Here is a 17,236-nt window from a genome sequence, read left to right as displayed (position 1 = left end):
GGAGAGCGAAAAGGTGAAATCTCTTCAATTTGTGAAGGTAAACATTTTGCGTATATAGTTTTCTGTTTAACACCACATGTACTTCTAGAAACAGGAAGTTTCTATCCCTGAGAGCTATTGAGGAGCCAAACTCCTAGTCAAAGAACTAGGTTGGAAGTCTTCACACAGGACAGGAAGCGAGGTGGATCAAGTAAAGGCTTATTTCTGCCAGTTCAGTACAACTAAAATGACTCTGGCCTTTTCTTATTTGCTCTTGTTCAACATGCTCAAGATCAATGGTGTCAGAGGGTATGCACAGAGAAGGACCTTCATCTAAGGAGTGGGGAAGGCATGCCCTAGGAAATGAGGACCCAGTCTTCCTCTCAAACAGAATTTCATGCACTTCCTTTTGGCAATGGTGGCAGAGAGCACCACTTGTGGAAAGCTCCAGATTAGAAAAAAAAAAGTTCTGAGAATCCACAAGTCTAGCTCACATTCATAATGTTGGAAGAAGTGCCTGGTGACATCATCAGCCATGGTGTTTTGTATACCAGGAAGGTAAGAGGCTGAGATGACTATGTGACCGGTTGTCCAGGTTCCTTCCCCACTCTGAACTCTAGGGTACAGATGTGGGGACCTGCATGAAAACCCCCTAAGCTTATTTTTACCAGCTTAGGTTAAAACTTCCCCAAGGTACAAACTATTTCACTTTTTGTCCCTGGACTTTATTGCTGCCACCACCAAGCGTCTAACAAAATATAATCGGGAAAGAGCCCACTTGGAAATGTCTTTCCCCCCAAAATCCCCCCAAGCCCTACACACCCTTTCCTGGGGAAGGCTTGATAAAAATCCTCACCAATTTGCATAGGTGAACACAGACCCAAATCCTTGGATCTTAAGAACAAGGAAAAAAGCAATCAGGTTCTTAAAAGAAGAGTTTTAATTGAAGAAAAAGTAAAAATCACTTCTGTAAAATCAGGATGGTAAATACCTTATAGAGTAATCAGATTCAAAACAGAGAATCCCTCTAGGCAAAACCTTAAGTTACAAAAAGACACAAACAGGGATATACATTCCATTTAGCACAACTTATTTTATCACCATTTAAACAAAACAGAATCTAACGCATATCTAACTAGATTGCTTATTAACCCTTTACAGAAGTTCTGACCTGCATTCCTGCTCTGGTCCCGGCAAAAGACACACGCAGACAGAGAGAACCCTTTGTTCCCCCACCACAACCACCTCCAGCTTTGAAAGTATCTTGTCTCCTCATTGGTCATTTTGGTCAGGTGCCAGCGAGGTTATCTTTAGCTTCTTAACCCTTTACAGGTGAAAGGGTTTTTCCTCTGGTCAGGAGGGATTTAAAAGTGGTTAGCCTTCCCTTTATATTTATGACACTGGCTATGCACCAGTTTCATAGCTTCATTGCTTCAGCACAAAGAGAGGAAGATCTCACCCTACCCTGATGATTGATGTAGAGCGTGCAGGTTATGTTGTCTATCATGACTTTGCTGGATTTTCCTGACTAATGGAAGGAAGCAGGTGCAGGTGTTTCTGACTGCTTTCCGTTCCAGAGGTTGATGTGCAGACCATTTGCCCTTAATGGTCTGTCCCCTTTCCCACAAGAGATGAATTAAACATTATAGTGATGGTAGAAGTAGGCTGAACAAAAGGGACTCCTGCACAGACTTTGGAGGGATCCTTCCACCAACTAACTGAATCCAGTACTTAGCAAAGTAGGTTGTCTAGACTGTGCTTGTTTGGATATAAACTGTTCTGAGCCACTTCTGGAGCATGGCATGTTGTGTGTTACAAAAATACAACTGTCATATGTCCTATGCCATAGAACCTATGCCATACGTCCTAGCAGTTGAAGACAACTTCTTGCTGACATTGGAAATTAAGTTTGTTAGGGGATGCAAACCTGTCCACAGGAAGATAAGCTCTGACTGTTACGGCATCCAAAGAACGCCCTATGAAATCTACCAAAGTGTACTTTTCGATATTGAGTTCAAGTCCTAACCTGTGGAACGGGGACGTTGCTGCCACTACTGCAGAGAGAACTTTGTCACATGGCCAGGGGTGGAGGCAGGGGAAGATGATTATTCAAAGTCAACATAGGTGAGAGGCTACCACTGCCATGGTCTTTGAGAATACACTTGGGACAGAGGAGAGGCTGAAGGGAAACACTCTACGCTGGAAGTGATCCTGATCAACTGTAAAACACAGCAATTCCTTGTGAGGGGGATGAACTGCAATGTGAAAATACGTGCCTTGAAGGTTGACGGCAGCGAACCAATCTTTGGAACATAATGATGGAATTATAGCTGTAAGCATCACCATCCTGAATTTCTGTGATTTCACAAAGGTGTTTAGGAATCTGAGCTCTTATATCGGTCCCCATCTCATGCTCTTTTGGGGACAAAAAAATACTTGGAATAGAATCTCTTCCCCCAGTGCTGGACTGGAATTGTTTCTATGGCCCCCATGGATACAAGAGAGATAACTTCCTGTCTCCGTAAGCTTTCATGAGAGGGGTCCCTGTAAAGGTATGGGAAAGGAGTGGTGGGGTAGGGGGTTAAAGGGATGGAGGTAAAATGAATGGAACAGCCAAATGTTATAGCCTACAAAACCCATTTGTCAGTTGTAATTTGTTCCCATGCATGTCAAAAGTGGGAGAGATGGTCCCCAAAGGGAGGGAGGTGGGTGGGATGGTGCAGCTGAAGATTCCTGAGGTGTCGCTGCCTCAGACCCTCAGCCAAATCATCAAAATTGATATCTGATATAGAGACCAGCCGGGCGACAGTAGCAGTCATGGGAGGCAGTCTCTTCTCAAATCTCTGTCATTTTTTAGGTGGTTCAGAAAGCCTGTGATAACTGGGGAACTGAACCAAGTGAGATCTCTATGCTGTTTGCAACCTGCTAAATTTTCCTGTTTTCAGGCATATATGTATATCAAGGGACCTGAGTGCGGCTGTGGAATCTTTCAAACTACAAGAGAGATTCATCCATGAACATGATGAATAGCTTAAGTCCATCAAAAGGGAGGCCTTCAACAGTATTTTGGATCTCCCTAGGAAAACCAGACAGCTGTGGTCATGCTCTATGCATGACAACAGCAGTAAAATGGAATAGGCCACACTGTTCAATGCATCTAGGGAGGCTTGCAGCAAGGTTCTTCCTAAGAACTGACCCTCAGCTATGACAGCCTTGAACTACTCATGATATTCCACAGGAAGGTGTTCAATAAAATTGTTGAATTTATCATAGTTTGGTGTAGTTGTACTTTGCCATTAGGGTGTGGTAATTTGCAATCCAAAATTGCAGGGTTGTGGAAGAGTAGTTTGGTCTTTAACATAAGATGTAGACTTCACATGATGTCTTCCACACTCATTGATAGCCTCACAACTAAAGAATTTGGTGGAGGGTAGCAGAAGAAAAATTCTGAATTTTTCAACGGGATATAGTACTTCTAATCAGCCAATTTGCACGTAGGTGCTGTGGTGGGAGAATCCAGTAAGGCTTTATTCACTGGAAGAGCCACTCAGAGGCTGTAGTTTGTAGAATGTCCACAAGTTTCTTATGTTGTGTCTTCTGGACCTCCTCTGACGGAATGCATAATGAGTCAGCAATCCGTTTAATCAGTTCCAGAAACTGCCTGAAATTATCTGCAATTGAAGGTGGGGGGAGACATTACAGCCTCACACGCTGGCGATGAAATATTAGTCTGTGGTGTCACCCCCTTAGCCTCTTCCTCCTCGACAGACTCCTCCTGAGTTTGGGGCTGTTGAGGAGGGAGTGATGGAGCAGGAGAATGTTCCATCCATGATTTCCCTAGGAAGAGCTAGCAGGTCGGAAGAGCTGCTAGAGACAGGCAGCCCATGAGACCCAGTACAGAAACTGATGTGGGCTAAAAGGTGGGGCGGGGGGCACATCCAACATTGGTTACGCAAGTAAAAAGGGACACAAAAGTTCTTCGAATTTCTCTCTCAAGGAAGATAGTTTGGGAAATATCCCTGTACTAAGATGAGAGAACTGAGGAATTACCTTCAACCTAGTCCAGGGGCAAGGTGGACAGCGAAGGTGAAGATAGCTGTCTGTCCGGTCCGATTGGTTCCAGAACCTCAGGAAATACAAGGGAAAGATAAGGCTTTGGTGACACAATAGATTTTGCTGTTGATAGTCATTTGGTACCCATTAACAAAGGAGACACTGCATTGTCTGAAATTAAAAAGTTCTGGAGTAGCTAAATTCCTGTGGTATCAGGTGTACATGAACTGAAGAAAATCGAGGCTCTGCTGTGGTCGGCATCGGTAACGAGAGAGCTGACTGCTTCAGTGGTCCCATTTTAGAAGACAGTATCCCTGGTACCAACACTGACTGTTTCAGTGGTACACATCTCTTGGATGACACTGGTACCGCGGACACTGACTTCTGGGATACCGGTTTGGGTACCAACATTGAGGAATCAGTAGGTAGCACTGATCTTCCTGAAGCACAGTGTTTGGGGTCTCTACTAGAGCAATCTTGCTTAGGCAGTACCTTGGTCGGTTTTGGTACCAAGGTACGTCTGGCACTGGTTTTTTGAAGAACTAGAAGTCTTGAACTCCTGGTACTAGAGAAGCTTGGAGCCTCAGAGGTACTCCCCCTGGGAACTGAGTTCTCCAGAACAGTCTGTGTCTGAAGTGACCAATTTCTCTTTGAAGGAGGCTCTGTTAGGAGACCTACATCACCTCCTCTTTGGAGCCTTCCACACTCTTCTCCCATGATGATCTTTGTGACCAGGATGCAGAGGTTGACAGGGCACGAAAGATAGGTCTACACTGAAGAAAAAAAAAAAAGACTTGGCAGATGAAGACGTGGAGGGGTTAAGGGAAATAAATTTGGAAGAAATTGGGGAATAGGGAAAAGTATCTTAGAAAGACCAGTAATTCTGTACCACGGACTTCTTAAATGTGGTTGTGTGTTGCTACCAAAACAAAATAAGTTGGTTCTTCTAAACGCCTGGCAGGAGACCTGCGGAGGGGCATCCATGCAGGGGGAAAAGTGTGGGTCCCAGAGGGGAACTGGACTTAGAGTCCAAAACAGTTGAAAATGTATCACTGAAGGACAGAACCAGAGATTGAACCAGAGACTAACAGGTCAGATCAATGAAACTTGAGCTTGGAGCCACAATGATGATTAGGGTTAGAGAGGAGCCATAAGCAACCCCAATGAAACAGAGGGTAACCCTTGGCCTGAGGTTGAGGAGAAAGCACTGTTGCAAAGAAATAATCTGCCACAGTACCTGTTATGGATCCCCTCCCATTCCGAGGACACTTTTTACATAAACTTTCACATAAACTCTGATAGCCATCCTTCAGTAGCCCTACAGTGGAAACAGGGTACAGAACCAGTAATAAAAATTTGAACAGCACTACTGTTTCTGTGCAAAGCTTGTTGAGAAACACTAAAAAGGAAGCCTGTCAGATTGCAATAATCCAGTATGCTGCAGGACAGTTTTTTTCCCCAGTGCTAAATGCACAACTGGATTAGTGCTTGGCAAGGAAGGATCCCTAAATCCCACATCCAAGACTGGGCTCTGGAACACTACCCGTGCTGCCTTTCCCACCCCACCCCACCCCTCTGGGGGTGAAGTGGGCAGGAGACACACAGCTGGAAAAAATGCTGGGGGGGCGGGGGAAGGAAAAGTGACCAAGTGTGCTCACTGATGGAAGCAGTGAAGTGGGCCTGAAGTGTAGTGCAATGGTTTGACCAACAGAGAATATAAGGACTTCATAATGTTACACACACCTGAATCATTGCAACTACATCTAACAGAACAATACCCAGTAGCAGATGTCTAAGAGAAAGCCACACATACTTCCACTAAGCTACAAACTGATTCAGTGCATGACTTGGATACTTACTATGCCTTTGAAGCTGTTGTGCAGTTGGCCCTCTGCAAAAATATGAAACTGTAGAGGTTGGATGCTGAAAATAATGGCTGATTTCAACATAGTAACAGTCTCCTCCAGCCTTTCACCACAGGCAACCACTGCTAGGTGCATCTTCTCAGCAGGCTGAGTTTTCATAAAATCATATCTAATGAAAAATAGTAAAAATTAAATTGGCATTTTCCAAGAACAGATATAAAAAGTTATGTCTTCTTAAGTGCATAATCTGATTAACGAAACATTCTTGCTCTAAACTGAAGTTAGGAAGTAAAAATGGGATATCTTTAACAAAAGATAACTTGGAACAGGACAGAAAAAATGGAACTGAGTTACATTTTGTCTAGATCAAAGTTTAGTTGGATCTAGCTTCATCTCCACAAAATTACACAGCAATACAGATACAAAATGTTTGTTAGCAACACTCACAAAAGGAAATAACCACATTATTGGAAAAACTTTGCATTACTATCCTTCATTGTAAATTCACCTACTGAGTAATTCCATCAAAATAATTACATTAACAGAATACGGTTACAGAGTTACAAGTGTCATGAAGTCAAAAATGCCACAATTAAGGTTGAGAGCGCAACCTTAAATCTTATGCATCTATTTTACAATGAAGTTCTTAGTTATATGCTCATTATATTCCTTTCTCACGGGATCCTACCTAATTTAATGCAGAGTCTAGATAATGTGCAGTAAATGAGGCAAGGTTCCAAAGACTGAACGAGGGTAAATATTTATAAGTCATTTAAAAACAATTTTCCACAGATGAAAATTTCTGGATGACTTAAGCAGTTATATGGGTACAGCTTTTTTCTGTTCTCGTAAGTTACTTTGAAATAAATGCTGCACACCCCATTCACTGTGAGCTGGATTAAACAAGAAAAGCAAGCATATAATAAACATAATGCATATATACAAGCAGATAGAATTAACACTGGCATTTCCTAATCTGGTAAGCTTGATTTAGGAGTGCCTAAAAATAGTATTTTTATAATAAAAGAAAGGACATCTACATCTCTAGAGAAGATTCCATAATATGAAACTAGACAGAGCATATAGGGGTGAAATGCAAGGGAAGCAGAATTATAGGGAGAAGGGGCTTGAACTGAAGTAATATTGCAGGAGAGAAGTGGTGGAAGCAGAGAGAAACCCTGACTGGCCACAAGTGGTTCAAAGCACAGATCCTCTCCAACCAGACCTCTTCCAGCTCTAGCTCTCCCAACTTCCACTCAGCACTCCACACCTTACTGAACAGCTACTATTGGCCGGCCCATGCACCTACTTCCACACCCCCTCAGGTTCCCCCATCCCCAAATTGCTTTCATGTTGAACCATGACCCTACAGCCCTGCTCCTCAATGTGTTTCCGTTCATCCAAATCCTTACTCTTCACCATGCTCCCCTACACCATTCAACTGTTAAGTATCAATATATATAAGAGTTTAAAAGCTGAATATGGCAGGGAAGTACGGGACATGGGGGAAAGAATGCATCTCCCCAGAGACCAGGAGGAGAAACAGGGTTGTAGGGATTTGGATTCAGAGGAACAGAGCAGAGGATGGCAATTAAGGAGATAGATAACAGATATATTCTTATTTATATAAACTGGAAAACTAATATAGAAAAAATATGGTCAACTTCAAGTTAAGTCATTCAACAGTCCACCTATTCCCCACTCAGCACATCCTTTCCTCAATTTCAGCTACCTCCCTTCCATCATCCGTAGCCTGTGCATCTCCATCCACATCCTGCATAACCAATGTGCAGCTCTGACTATATTTATTGGTCATTAGAGGTTATGTGTTTTAATAATTAACTGTTTAGATGGAGTTAAAGTTGGGAGTATGTAAAAGTAAGGTTAAAAAAATTACATGGATGTTGTAATTATCTGCAATGAAGGAAATTCAGAATTAAGGTTAAACTTAGTTTAATATGTTTGGATTACCTTAGGGAAATGCAGTTAAGGCACCCAAACAACCTTATCACCATTATGTAGTTAAGCAATGCAATAATCATATGATTAATACAAAATTGTGTTTACGGTGCCAAAATCAATCAATTTAATTTAATGACAAATTAGATTTTACCACCCCCTCCCCCCACTTGATACCACTACAGGGCAGTTTAATAGAATTCTGAAGAACATTATTCAACCTGTGTGTGATGGTTCTTGGGATATCCAGGACTGAGAGTCACCTTGTTACCCCCTGCCTCTAGTGAGAGGAAGTCTCTCTTATTGTAGCTGGGTGTCAGCTCTCTGACCTGTCAACCCTTCAGTCACTCAAGAGCTCTCCTCTAGACTTATGTCAGCCTTTCCTTCACCTTGCAAGCTAACAATAAGGTGCACCCCAATCTACAAATCCCTTTGAATTGTTCCCATGTGACATCCAGCCCCCGACACTGACTATTCTCAGAGAGGTATATTGTATCCTGTTTACCAATTTTACCTTAAACCACTGCTCCTGTAAACCATACAGAAATTTAACTGGGAAAAAGATAGTGGTGGAAACAAATGGTTGCAATACAAAACAAAAATCATAAAAATGCAAAGCTGGCTCTACACGAAGAGTTACCCTTCCTATCTTAGTAGACTTCCATCTTCCCCACCCCAAAGTTCCAAGATCACTGGTTTCTCAAGAACCAGAATACAAACATGCAAGAACGCTTCCCTTTGTGCCTGGGATTTTCCTCAGTGAATGGATCTAGAGTGCCTCTCCCTAGTCTCTGTTATACTGAAAACAGTCTTTTGTTTCTAATCAAAAAGGTGAACCCCTGCCCTGTGGTAGCATTTCTTTTCTACCTTTAAGTGGTTTTGATTGTTTGTTGTCATCTCGGTCTCTGGTAGTTTTCCATGGATTGTGGCAAGGGTAGACAATAGAACCATGCATTCATTACCTCACCAACCGATCTGGAAGTGGTGACAACTCCCTTTTGTTTGAATGGGTCATCATAGAGACACATTACCGCCTGGTGACTAATTTCTACTCCAAGTGCATAAAACATACTTTCAATATAAATACATTATCCCTTAAATATTATGTGTACATACATCTCACAATGATTATGAGTTTTGACAAGTTGTGAGCTTTCTATTGATATCTTACATGTTAAAGGATATTTATCCATAAAAAGTAAGACATGTTTGGTGGAGTGAGTTTGTCAGGTCTGAAGTGAGAGCTGTTTGCAAAGAACCGAGGATCCTTTGTGAAGAGTATCTGTGTCACACCATTCTAGAAAAGAAACCTTCAGTTATGAATCAACAGCAAAGAATTACTATTAATCCTACGCACAAATTTCTTCAAAATTTAACCTGTGCATAAGATTTCCATGAGTTTTAACTACACAGGAAATTTGAAGAGTGAACTATTCCATTGTTGAGATCATTCAGAACAACAAAAATTCTGACACAATACGAGATTTCTTCAAATGCCCCCCCCCTTTTTTTCCACAATTAATTCAAATTAATTCACATACAAAATCTCAGAAAATTTTTTCTCCTGTCAAAAAGTGGTGCAATTTGTGGGAAAAGACAGTCTATTTTTCATATATAAACCAAGTAGTTGAATCCCTGCACTAAGTGCAAAAAAACCCTCAACTCAACCTTAACTATGGAGCCACAAGTGCCCTCATAACAGAGGACTGGTGGAAGACTTTCATAAATAACATTCAGAATAGTTCTTCATCTGGTTTTGTACTGATCTAAGTAAATTAGATATGTTACATTGCAAATGGTGGCTGAGAGATGTTTTTCTGCAACGCTTTACAAAGTTCTGTGAATGGATCGTCTGTTTTAAGACATTTTTCTGAATTTTGTAGTAACTTTTTTTCATATAAATTACATAATTCAAATCCATATAAGCAAGTGCACTCATGTATTACATTTCTGGCCAGAGTTAAGGCTGCATGCTGTTTAAGAAGAGAGCAGAGGCATATGAATTATGGGTGGTGGAAGGGAGGTAATTGATATTATGAAAAAAACTGCTGAGTAGAATGTAGATGGGGTGTTGAAAGACTTAGCTGCTTAACTGAATGCTCTTTATGGTTTGCATTAGTGGGATATGTAGTCCAGAAACCTTAACTCAAATTTAACTTCTTATTCCCCCACCCAAGTTTCCCTTCCTCCCCCTAGAGTAACAAAAGAAAAAGCCAAAACACTGCTCAGGGATAAATTTTAATCATTCACAAATAATTATTTGACCAAGAAACTATTTTTTTAAAATTTTAAACTTTTGACTACCAAACCTATTCTTACTAGCTAACCAACAGAGGACAGTATGCAACATTAAATGTGAACTGAGGTGAAAAGTATCTAGAGGCCCTGTGAAGACAACTAAACTACTGATTCCACAACAGCAAATCAAAATTCACTGTATATATCACACCATAGTGTTTGAGACCATACATAACATCTGATTAAAAGATCTCTCAGGGGTCTCAAACTTTATCTAAAAGCCATATTTCATTAGACATGTGTAAAGCATCTCCCATTCACGACTGAGCACCCCCTGCAACCCTCATTCCACCATACAGACCTGATCCCTTCCCATTTGTGATCTCAAAGATGGACAGCAGAACTGGAGGGATAGGACAAATGCCTACTGGGGGAGCTGATGTATGTTTTTTCCAACACATTATCTTGCAGAGGCCAGAGCAGGACCTGGAGAACGGGTTTAAACAGCCATCACAGTGCACAGGATCAGGCCAGCCCCATGGGGAGAAGGTATGAACGGTTCTCCTCTCCCTGCCTTCCAGCAATTGTGGGTTCTGGCAGAGTCACCCAGCCCACCAGAGGGTCAGGAACACATGCATCAGCCTGTGGAGAGCACAAGGCACCAAGCACCAGCTGATGAGGAACAGAAATAGCAACTGTCAGGATGCTCCTTCCCAGCTTGGATCCTGTTCCCACCCCACCTCCACAAGTGTCAGTTGCTCCCCTAGCTCCTCCTCCTATCCATCCTCCTGCCCCAGCACATAACTACTTGTAGCTGTTACTGAAATTACATACATGGGAAAATAGCATTAGAAATGTATTTTAGATGCATAAATCCAATTGTTTTAATGAAGTTTGTCAGCAATAAATACAGAGGAAAACACAAAGAATCTGTCTACCGTATTATCCATTCTCACCAATCCTCCAAAAATGAGAGCTACATTTCAAAATGAAAAATAATATGATCTTTAGTGCATAATCTTTAATCCAATGTATGCCATTAAGACATGTATTTAATTAAAGACAGTTATGCACAAAGCTGCCTTCAAGTTATCAAATGCTGTTTTGCAAATATGTTAACTTTTTACAATCAGGCAAAAACACATTAATATGTACAGTTCCAAGTCCTATAAAATGAAATAAAATGTTACTCATTTTAAAAAGAAATGTAAAAAGTTACTCAATAAAAAAGAATTCACATTAAAAGAAACTGGTGAACTTCTATCCTTTAAAACAACTGATCACTATCCTGTCCTACTCCACTTTAATCATGCTTTTTGCTTAATTAAAGTGGTGATAAAATCTTCTAAATCCTAAAATGTTCACCAATAAAACTTTAAAGTTAATTAAACTTAATAACTGGGTGTGGACCATGCTTTTCTCTCAACAAGAGGGAGTTCTTATGATAAGATTCAAGGGGTGATAACATCCAGCAACTCTGGAATGAAGCTGGATGAAATATTTCAGAGGAAACTTTTCCCTGAAATCTGCAGATTTGGAGAGAGAAACGTTTCCATGAATGTCTGTCAATTTTCAAATTGCTTTAGCTGAAAAAAGAAAGCATTTCCAAAATATCTAACTGAACCATTTTGACATTATCAAAACAAACATTGCTTTCAAGCTACATTCAAAAGGGGATTTAGGTACTATTCACAGAACCAGTGGTGCCATTCCCTTTACCCACTCTTTTATACCCAATATCCAGGGCACTTACCTGGAATGTGAGAGACCCAGATGGGAATCCCTGCTCTAGTTCAGGGACTTGAACCCAGGTCTCCCCTCTCCCAGGTGAGTGACTGACCTAACCACCAGGTATATTCTGGTGTGGGTCTCTTTTATTCTCTCCTGTTGAAACTGTATCACTTTGTATCAAATACTTGAATGTCACTGGTCCAGAAAGTAAGAACACCACTAGTCCCTTGATGGATAAAGGTCCATATGGATGGTTTGGGCTGTCATTTAGCAAGTTCTGTACCACAGACACTCTACTTGTCTACTAGAGAACCACAATGACCTGCATGGACAGAGCAAAGAAGTACATTATATACAGGGGTGTTCGGATGTTATGTTAATTGAATACATATGTTCTTTCCATAAGTCTGTTCATCCATGTCAAGTACCCCACAACACTTTGCAAAGATGAAGTCAGCTTTGGCATTTGAATACAGGAAATATGTCTATGCCAAGATGCATGAATAAGAATGTACCAAGTACAATGTTGACCAATATATGCTGAGCTATTGTATACGTCAATATGTATTATTCACACCACAGATATATTAATATGCATTAGACATGTAGTATTGATGTAATATATTGTATATATATATATTTCTAGAAGTTACATGGCCTGAATTGGCCTATGTCTTTCTATAATTCTGGTCACCTATGCTAAGTGAGCTTTGGCATTAGAAAATAAGAAACTTATCGAACCAAAAATATATTAATGTTTTGCCCGGATACAAGTTGGAGGAGTACTTTCATGGACCAGTACCTGCAACAATTAGGGAGTACTTTCATGGTTCAACAACACTTGGAATGTAGTTTTAAAACAAGATAGAGAAAATACAGGGAGATATGAAGGACAACGCGGGCACAAACTAGTGGGTTAAATTTAAAACTTTAACATATGAGGTTTTTAGCCTGTAAACAACCACAATATGAACAACCCACAATATGAGCGAGGATGTATCTTTGATGCACACCTTCTGAGTACGGTGAATACACAGAGAGAAGAATTGCTTCCCAGAAGGAGGATATGTACGTCTCCTCTTTGTATTGCACTGTTTTGTCTTTAGGCAATACGTTTGGTTAAACATAGTTAACTGGCCTCAAACATTCTTAATAATTAACACAAGGGTTGTCAAGCAATTGGCTACACTTTTAATCAACAGATGTGAAACAATATTTTTAGAACACAAATCCAAAATTGTAATGTTCCTCAAAGTCCATATTCTTTTCTCCGACTTCCTACCCTCTCCCACAAGAGAACATAGTCTCGTATAATGCCTTTGCACTAAACAGATCTAAGTGGCAACAAATCAGGAATCTGATTAGTACAGAAGTTTTACATGTTTGCAGAATATTTATGGTTCAGAGATGGAGAGTGTCTCTGTGGTTATAAGTTTTGATGTTCAATTAATCAAGTACAGCAAGGTTTCACTATTATAAATGTTTTCTAATAAAGAAAACTGGATTAGCCCAGTGCCCATGTAAATGAACTTGACACAGCTACAAAACTTGGATCCAGCCACACTGGATCACATGTTTTGGGACTATCCCAAAACATAATCCATTTGACTAAAAGTAGATTGGAGGATTAATAGGATTAAAAATTACTTCCCAGACCTGCATTTTGGGATATATCCCATCATCCTGGAAACTCTCCAACTCCCAGAAAGCTTGGTTCTCTATAGCATTGCTTACAACCAAACAACTTGCTTAGATGAAAGAGCACATTGCCCCCAGGGATGGAAGCTTGTCAAAGCAACTCACCTAATCTAGCAGCTAAAGAACAGGTAATGTTTCAGAGATGACACCACAGACAAATTTGAAAAGATTTAATCTAACTTTTTAGAAACCTTTCATTAATTCCTACCAAACAGAAGAGATGTTCTCTCCTTTTCCCTTCCTACCCCCACTTTGTCTCCTTTCCCTCCTCCCTCTCATTCCCTTATCTTTCGATCTCAGGTCTAATGTTCTCCCCTGATTTGGGGGGGAAATTTTCGGTCAAATATAAATAAAAACCTGTGTCCAGTCTTAAGACACTTCAAGACAGCAGGCTTTGGGGAGAAATGCGTTGTGTTGCTCTAGAATGAGCTCTATGATATAGACATTACGTTAACAAGATTTGAATAAAGTCCTATCCAGCCCTCTGTGGCCAAGAATGATTGCTGTGACATGGGGTCTTAACAAAGGAGGTCCTCTGTTGAAGGGAAGAGGCAGATAGTAATAGACACTCTAAGCTTGCTGACTGACAACTGCTGGGAGGGTTTTCAAAGCTTACAAGTGTTGGAATTAAAACCAGAAAAAAAACTACTCACCCTGTGAGGTAACAGATTCTTCGAGATGGTGTCCCTGAGGGTGCTTCACTGTGCCTTTGATCAGAGAATTTCAGCAGCAGTGCTTGTCTGGGTCACTGCATGCACTCTCCCGGTCTCAGACCCCCCTTCAGTTCCTTCACCACCACCAAGTCCATAGATTAAAGTCCGAAATAGAGGGGGGAAAGGGTGGGTAATAGAGCACCCACAGGACACCATCTTGAAGACCTTCAGTTACTGCACAGGGTGAGTAACCTTCTCTTCTTCAAGGAGTGTCTCTGTGGGTGCTCCATTTCAGGTGACTGTCGAGCAGTGCCCCTCGGTGGATGGAAGGGGCTTCAGAGTTGCATTGGTAACTGATAGTATAAACACAACAAGGAGTCTGGTGGCACCTTAAAGACTAACAGATTTATTTGGGCATAAGCTTTCGTAGGTAAAACTCCACTTCTTCAGATGAACCCTGATACTTGATGATAGTATAGTAAGTTCTACCAGTGCATCCGATCTTGAGTTCTGATCTATCGTACAGTGTTTTGTAAACATGTATGTGGATGCCCAGGTGGCCACTTCACATAGGTTCATGATAGGATATTGTTGAGAAAAACTACTGAGGTTGATAATGACCTGGTAGAGTGGGTTCTGATGCATCCAGAAATCCATTTGGACAGTCTCTGCTTGGAAATGGTGGAACCTTTAGATCATTCTGAAGTTGAAATAAAAAGTCTCTGACTTTCCGAAGGTCTTGGTTATCTCAAGATAGAATGCTAGTGTGTGTCTGATGTCCAGGGTGTGTAATATTGAGTCCTGTTTGCTCCCATGAGGTTTAGAGAAGATGGATTGGTTGGTTCAAGTGAAAAGAGGAGGGTACTTTAGGTAAAAATTCAGGGTGAAATCTTAAGGTTAAGGTGACCTTATCTTTGAAAAAGATGGTATGTGGTGGGTGCGCCATGAGGGCTCCTAACTCTCCCACTCATCAGGTGGACGTGATACCCACTAAGAATGTGACTTTGACAAATGTGTTAGACAGCATGTTGCTAATGGTTTGAGTGGGGCCCAGGTAAGGCAGTCGTAGTACCAAGTTCAAGTCCCAAGGTGGGGTAGGTACTTGTATTTCAGGGTAAAGGTTTCTGATACCCCTAAGAAAGTGTTTGGTGGTAGGATTGACAAATATCGATATCCTGTCCACCTTGTGGTGAAAAGCAGTAATAGTGGTAAGGTGTACTCTAAGCAAGCTAAGGAATAGGCTGGAGTTCTTTAGTTCTAGAACGTATTCTCAAATCATTGGTAAAGGGGAGGTAACAGGTCGGGCTCATTTGTTTTGGCATTAGATGGCAAATCTCTTCCATTTATGCAGGTAAGTATTCCGTGTGGTTGTCCTCCTATTGTTTACTAATATGTCTTTCACCTATGCAGAGCAGGTCAGTTTGTCAGGCTGGAACCATGTAGAAGCCACGTTCTCAGGTGAATTCTCTCCAGGTTTGGATGGTAAACCTGTCCAGCATTTTGCAAGAGAAGATTCAGCAAGAGTGTGCAGTGCACATACCACCATCCTCAATAGGTACGATTTCCAAGTTTGTCTGGGCGACGTGAGCGCTATAAGGATGACTCTGGTCTTGTCTCTTATTTTGTATACTACCCCCAATGGCAAGGGGATTGGTGGAAACACATACAGCAGAAGCGTATCCCATTTAAAAGAAAGGCATCACCCAAGGAATGGGAACCCAACTCTGCTCTTGAGCAGAATTGCAGGCATTTGCAGTTCTGGGAGCCTGCGAAGAAGTCTATGGATGGGTGACATCAATGTTTGAATATGCTCTGCACAACTGTGTTGTTTAGCTCTCTCTTCTGGTCCTGCCAGAATTCCCTGCTCAATGTATCCGCTGTGGTGTTTTGACGTACTGGGAGATATGAAGCTGACATTTTGATACTGTGTCAGATACACCAGTTCCATAGTTTCATGACTTCGGTGCATAGGGTGTGTGACCTTTCCCCTCGCTTTCAGTTTATATAAATCATGCAGGCAATGTTGTCCGTCATTATCCATATAGTCTTGTTCCTGATCAATGGCAGGAAGTGCAAGCACGCATTGCAAAATGCACACAGTTCCAGGAGATTTATGTGTAACAGCGTCTTGGTAGGAGACCACCAGCTCTGAATTGTTTAGTGTTGTATATGGGCTCCCCAGCCTATCAAGGGGCATTGGTTGTGAGAATCACTGAAGGTGGAGTCTGTGTGAAAGGGACTCCCACGCACACATTGTTGGGCTGCATTCACCAGTATGGCGAGTCTTTGTCTTTGTGCAGCATTACGAGGCACTTGTTTAGGCTGTGTTTGTTTAGGTATGTAGACTGTTCTTAGCCAGTCCTGAAGGAAGCATACGTGAAGATGCTCGTGTCATACCCTAGAGTTCCCTGTAAGGTGCGCGGCCACGCAGCCGCCTATTTAGTGTTGCGCAGGTGCTCAGGGAACCCACCGGGGGACGCCCCAGCCCCAGCCTAGCCAAGCCCCCAATCTGCCACAGCCAGGGCAGCCTAGCCCCGGCTGGGGTAGCCCGGCCCCTTTGCAGGGCGGCCCTCCCTGAACCCAACCCTGTCTGGACCTGCGGGGGCCAGGGTAGGGGCGCCTATCCCGTGGCCCTAGCCCCGGAGCTGCCACAGCGGGGAGAGGTGTCTCTCCCCCCAAGCCCAGGTGCTGCTGGGGGGAGTCCTCACGCCCATCGTAGCCCCCATCTCCACCCCAAACCCGTCATCGGCAGCTCCACCCGAGCCCACACCCCCAGCTGGCGCCATCCCCAACTCCAACCCTCTGCTCCAGCCCTGAGCCCCCCACCCCCAGCCAGAGCTCTCACACCCCTGCAGCCCAACCCTCTGCCCCAGCCCTGAGCCCCCTCCCACACTCCAAACCCCTCGGCCCCACCCCCACCACATTAATTTTGTTATGTGCACCGATATGAAGGTGATGTGTCACACATCACCTCCATATTGGTGCACGTAAAAAAGTTCATTCCACACACGGGTGGGAAAAATTAGGAGGGAACACTGGTCATACCATGAATGTGGTTGC

At 42.3% G+C, this 17,236-nt stretch overlaps 1 protein-coding gene across 5 annotated transcripts in view; it reads right to left on the bottom strand.

Annotated features, from left to right (window-relative positions):
* The window catches only part of GXYLT1 (glucoside xylosyltransferase 1), a 72,748-nt gene that overhangs the window by 31,547 nt on the left and 23,965 nt on the right, over positions 1 to 17,236 (bottom strand). For 4 of the 5 annotated variants that reach the window (XM_077834061.1, XM_077834040.1, XM_077834045.1 and 1 more), the window contains one exon: positions 5,892 to 6,066. In XM_077834061.1, the coding sequence (XP_077690187.1) occupies positions 5,892 to 6,066 (175 nt within the window). Of the gene's footprint in view, positions 1 to 5,891; positions 6,067 to 9,027; positions 9,174 to 17,236 lie in introns of those variants that run through there. The other variant, XM_077834055.1, reaches the window with a different exon arrangement.

This window comes from Eretmochelys imbricata, chromosome 1, assembly GCF_965152235.1.
Source record: "Eretmochelys imbricata isolate rEreImb1 chromosome 1, rEreImb1.hap1, whole genome shotgun sequence".
NCBI lineage: Eukaryota > Metazoa > Chordata > Testudines > Cheloniidae > Eretmochelys > Eretmochelys imbricata.
Note: the sequence above shows the minus strand (reverse complement) of the source record. Positions and strands in the feature narration are given on the sequence as shown.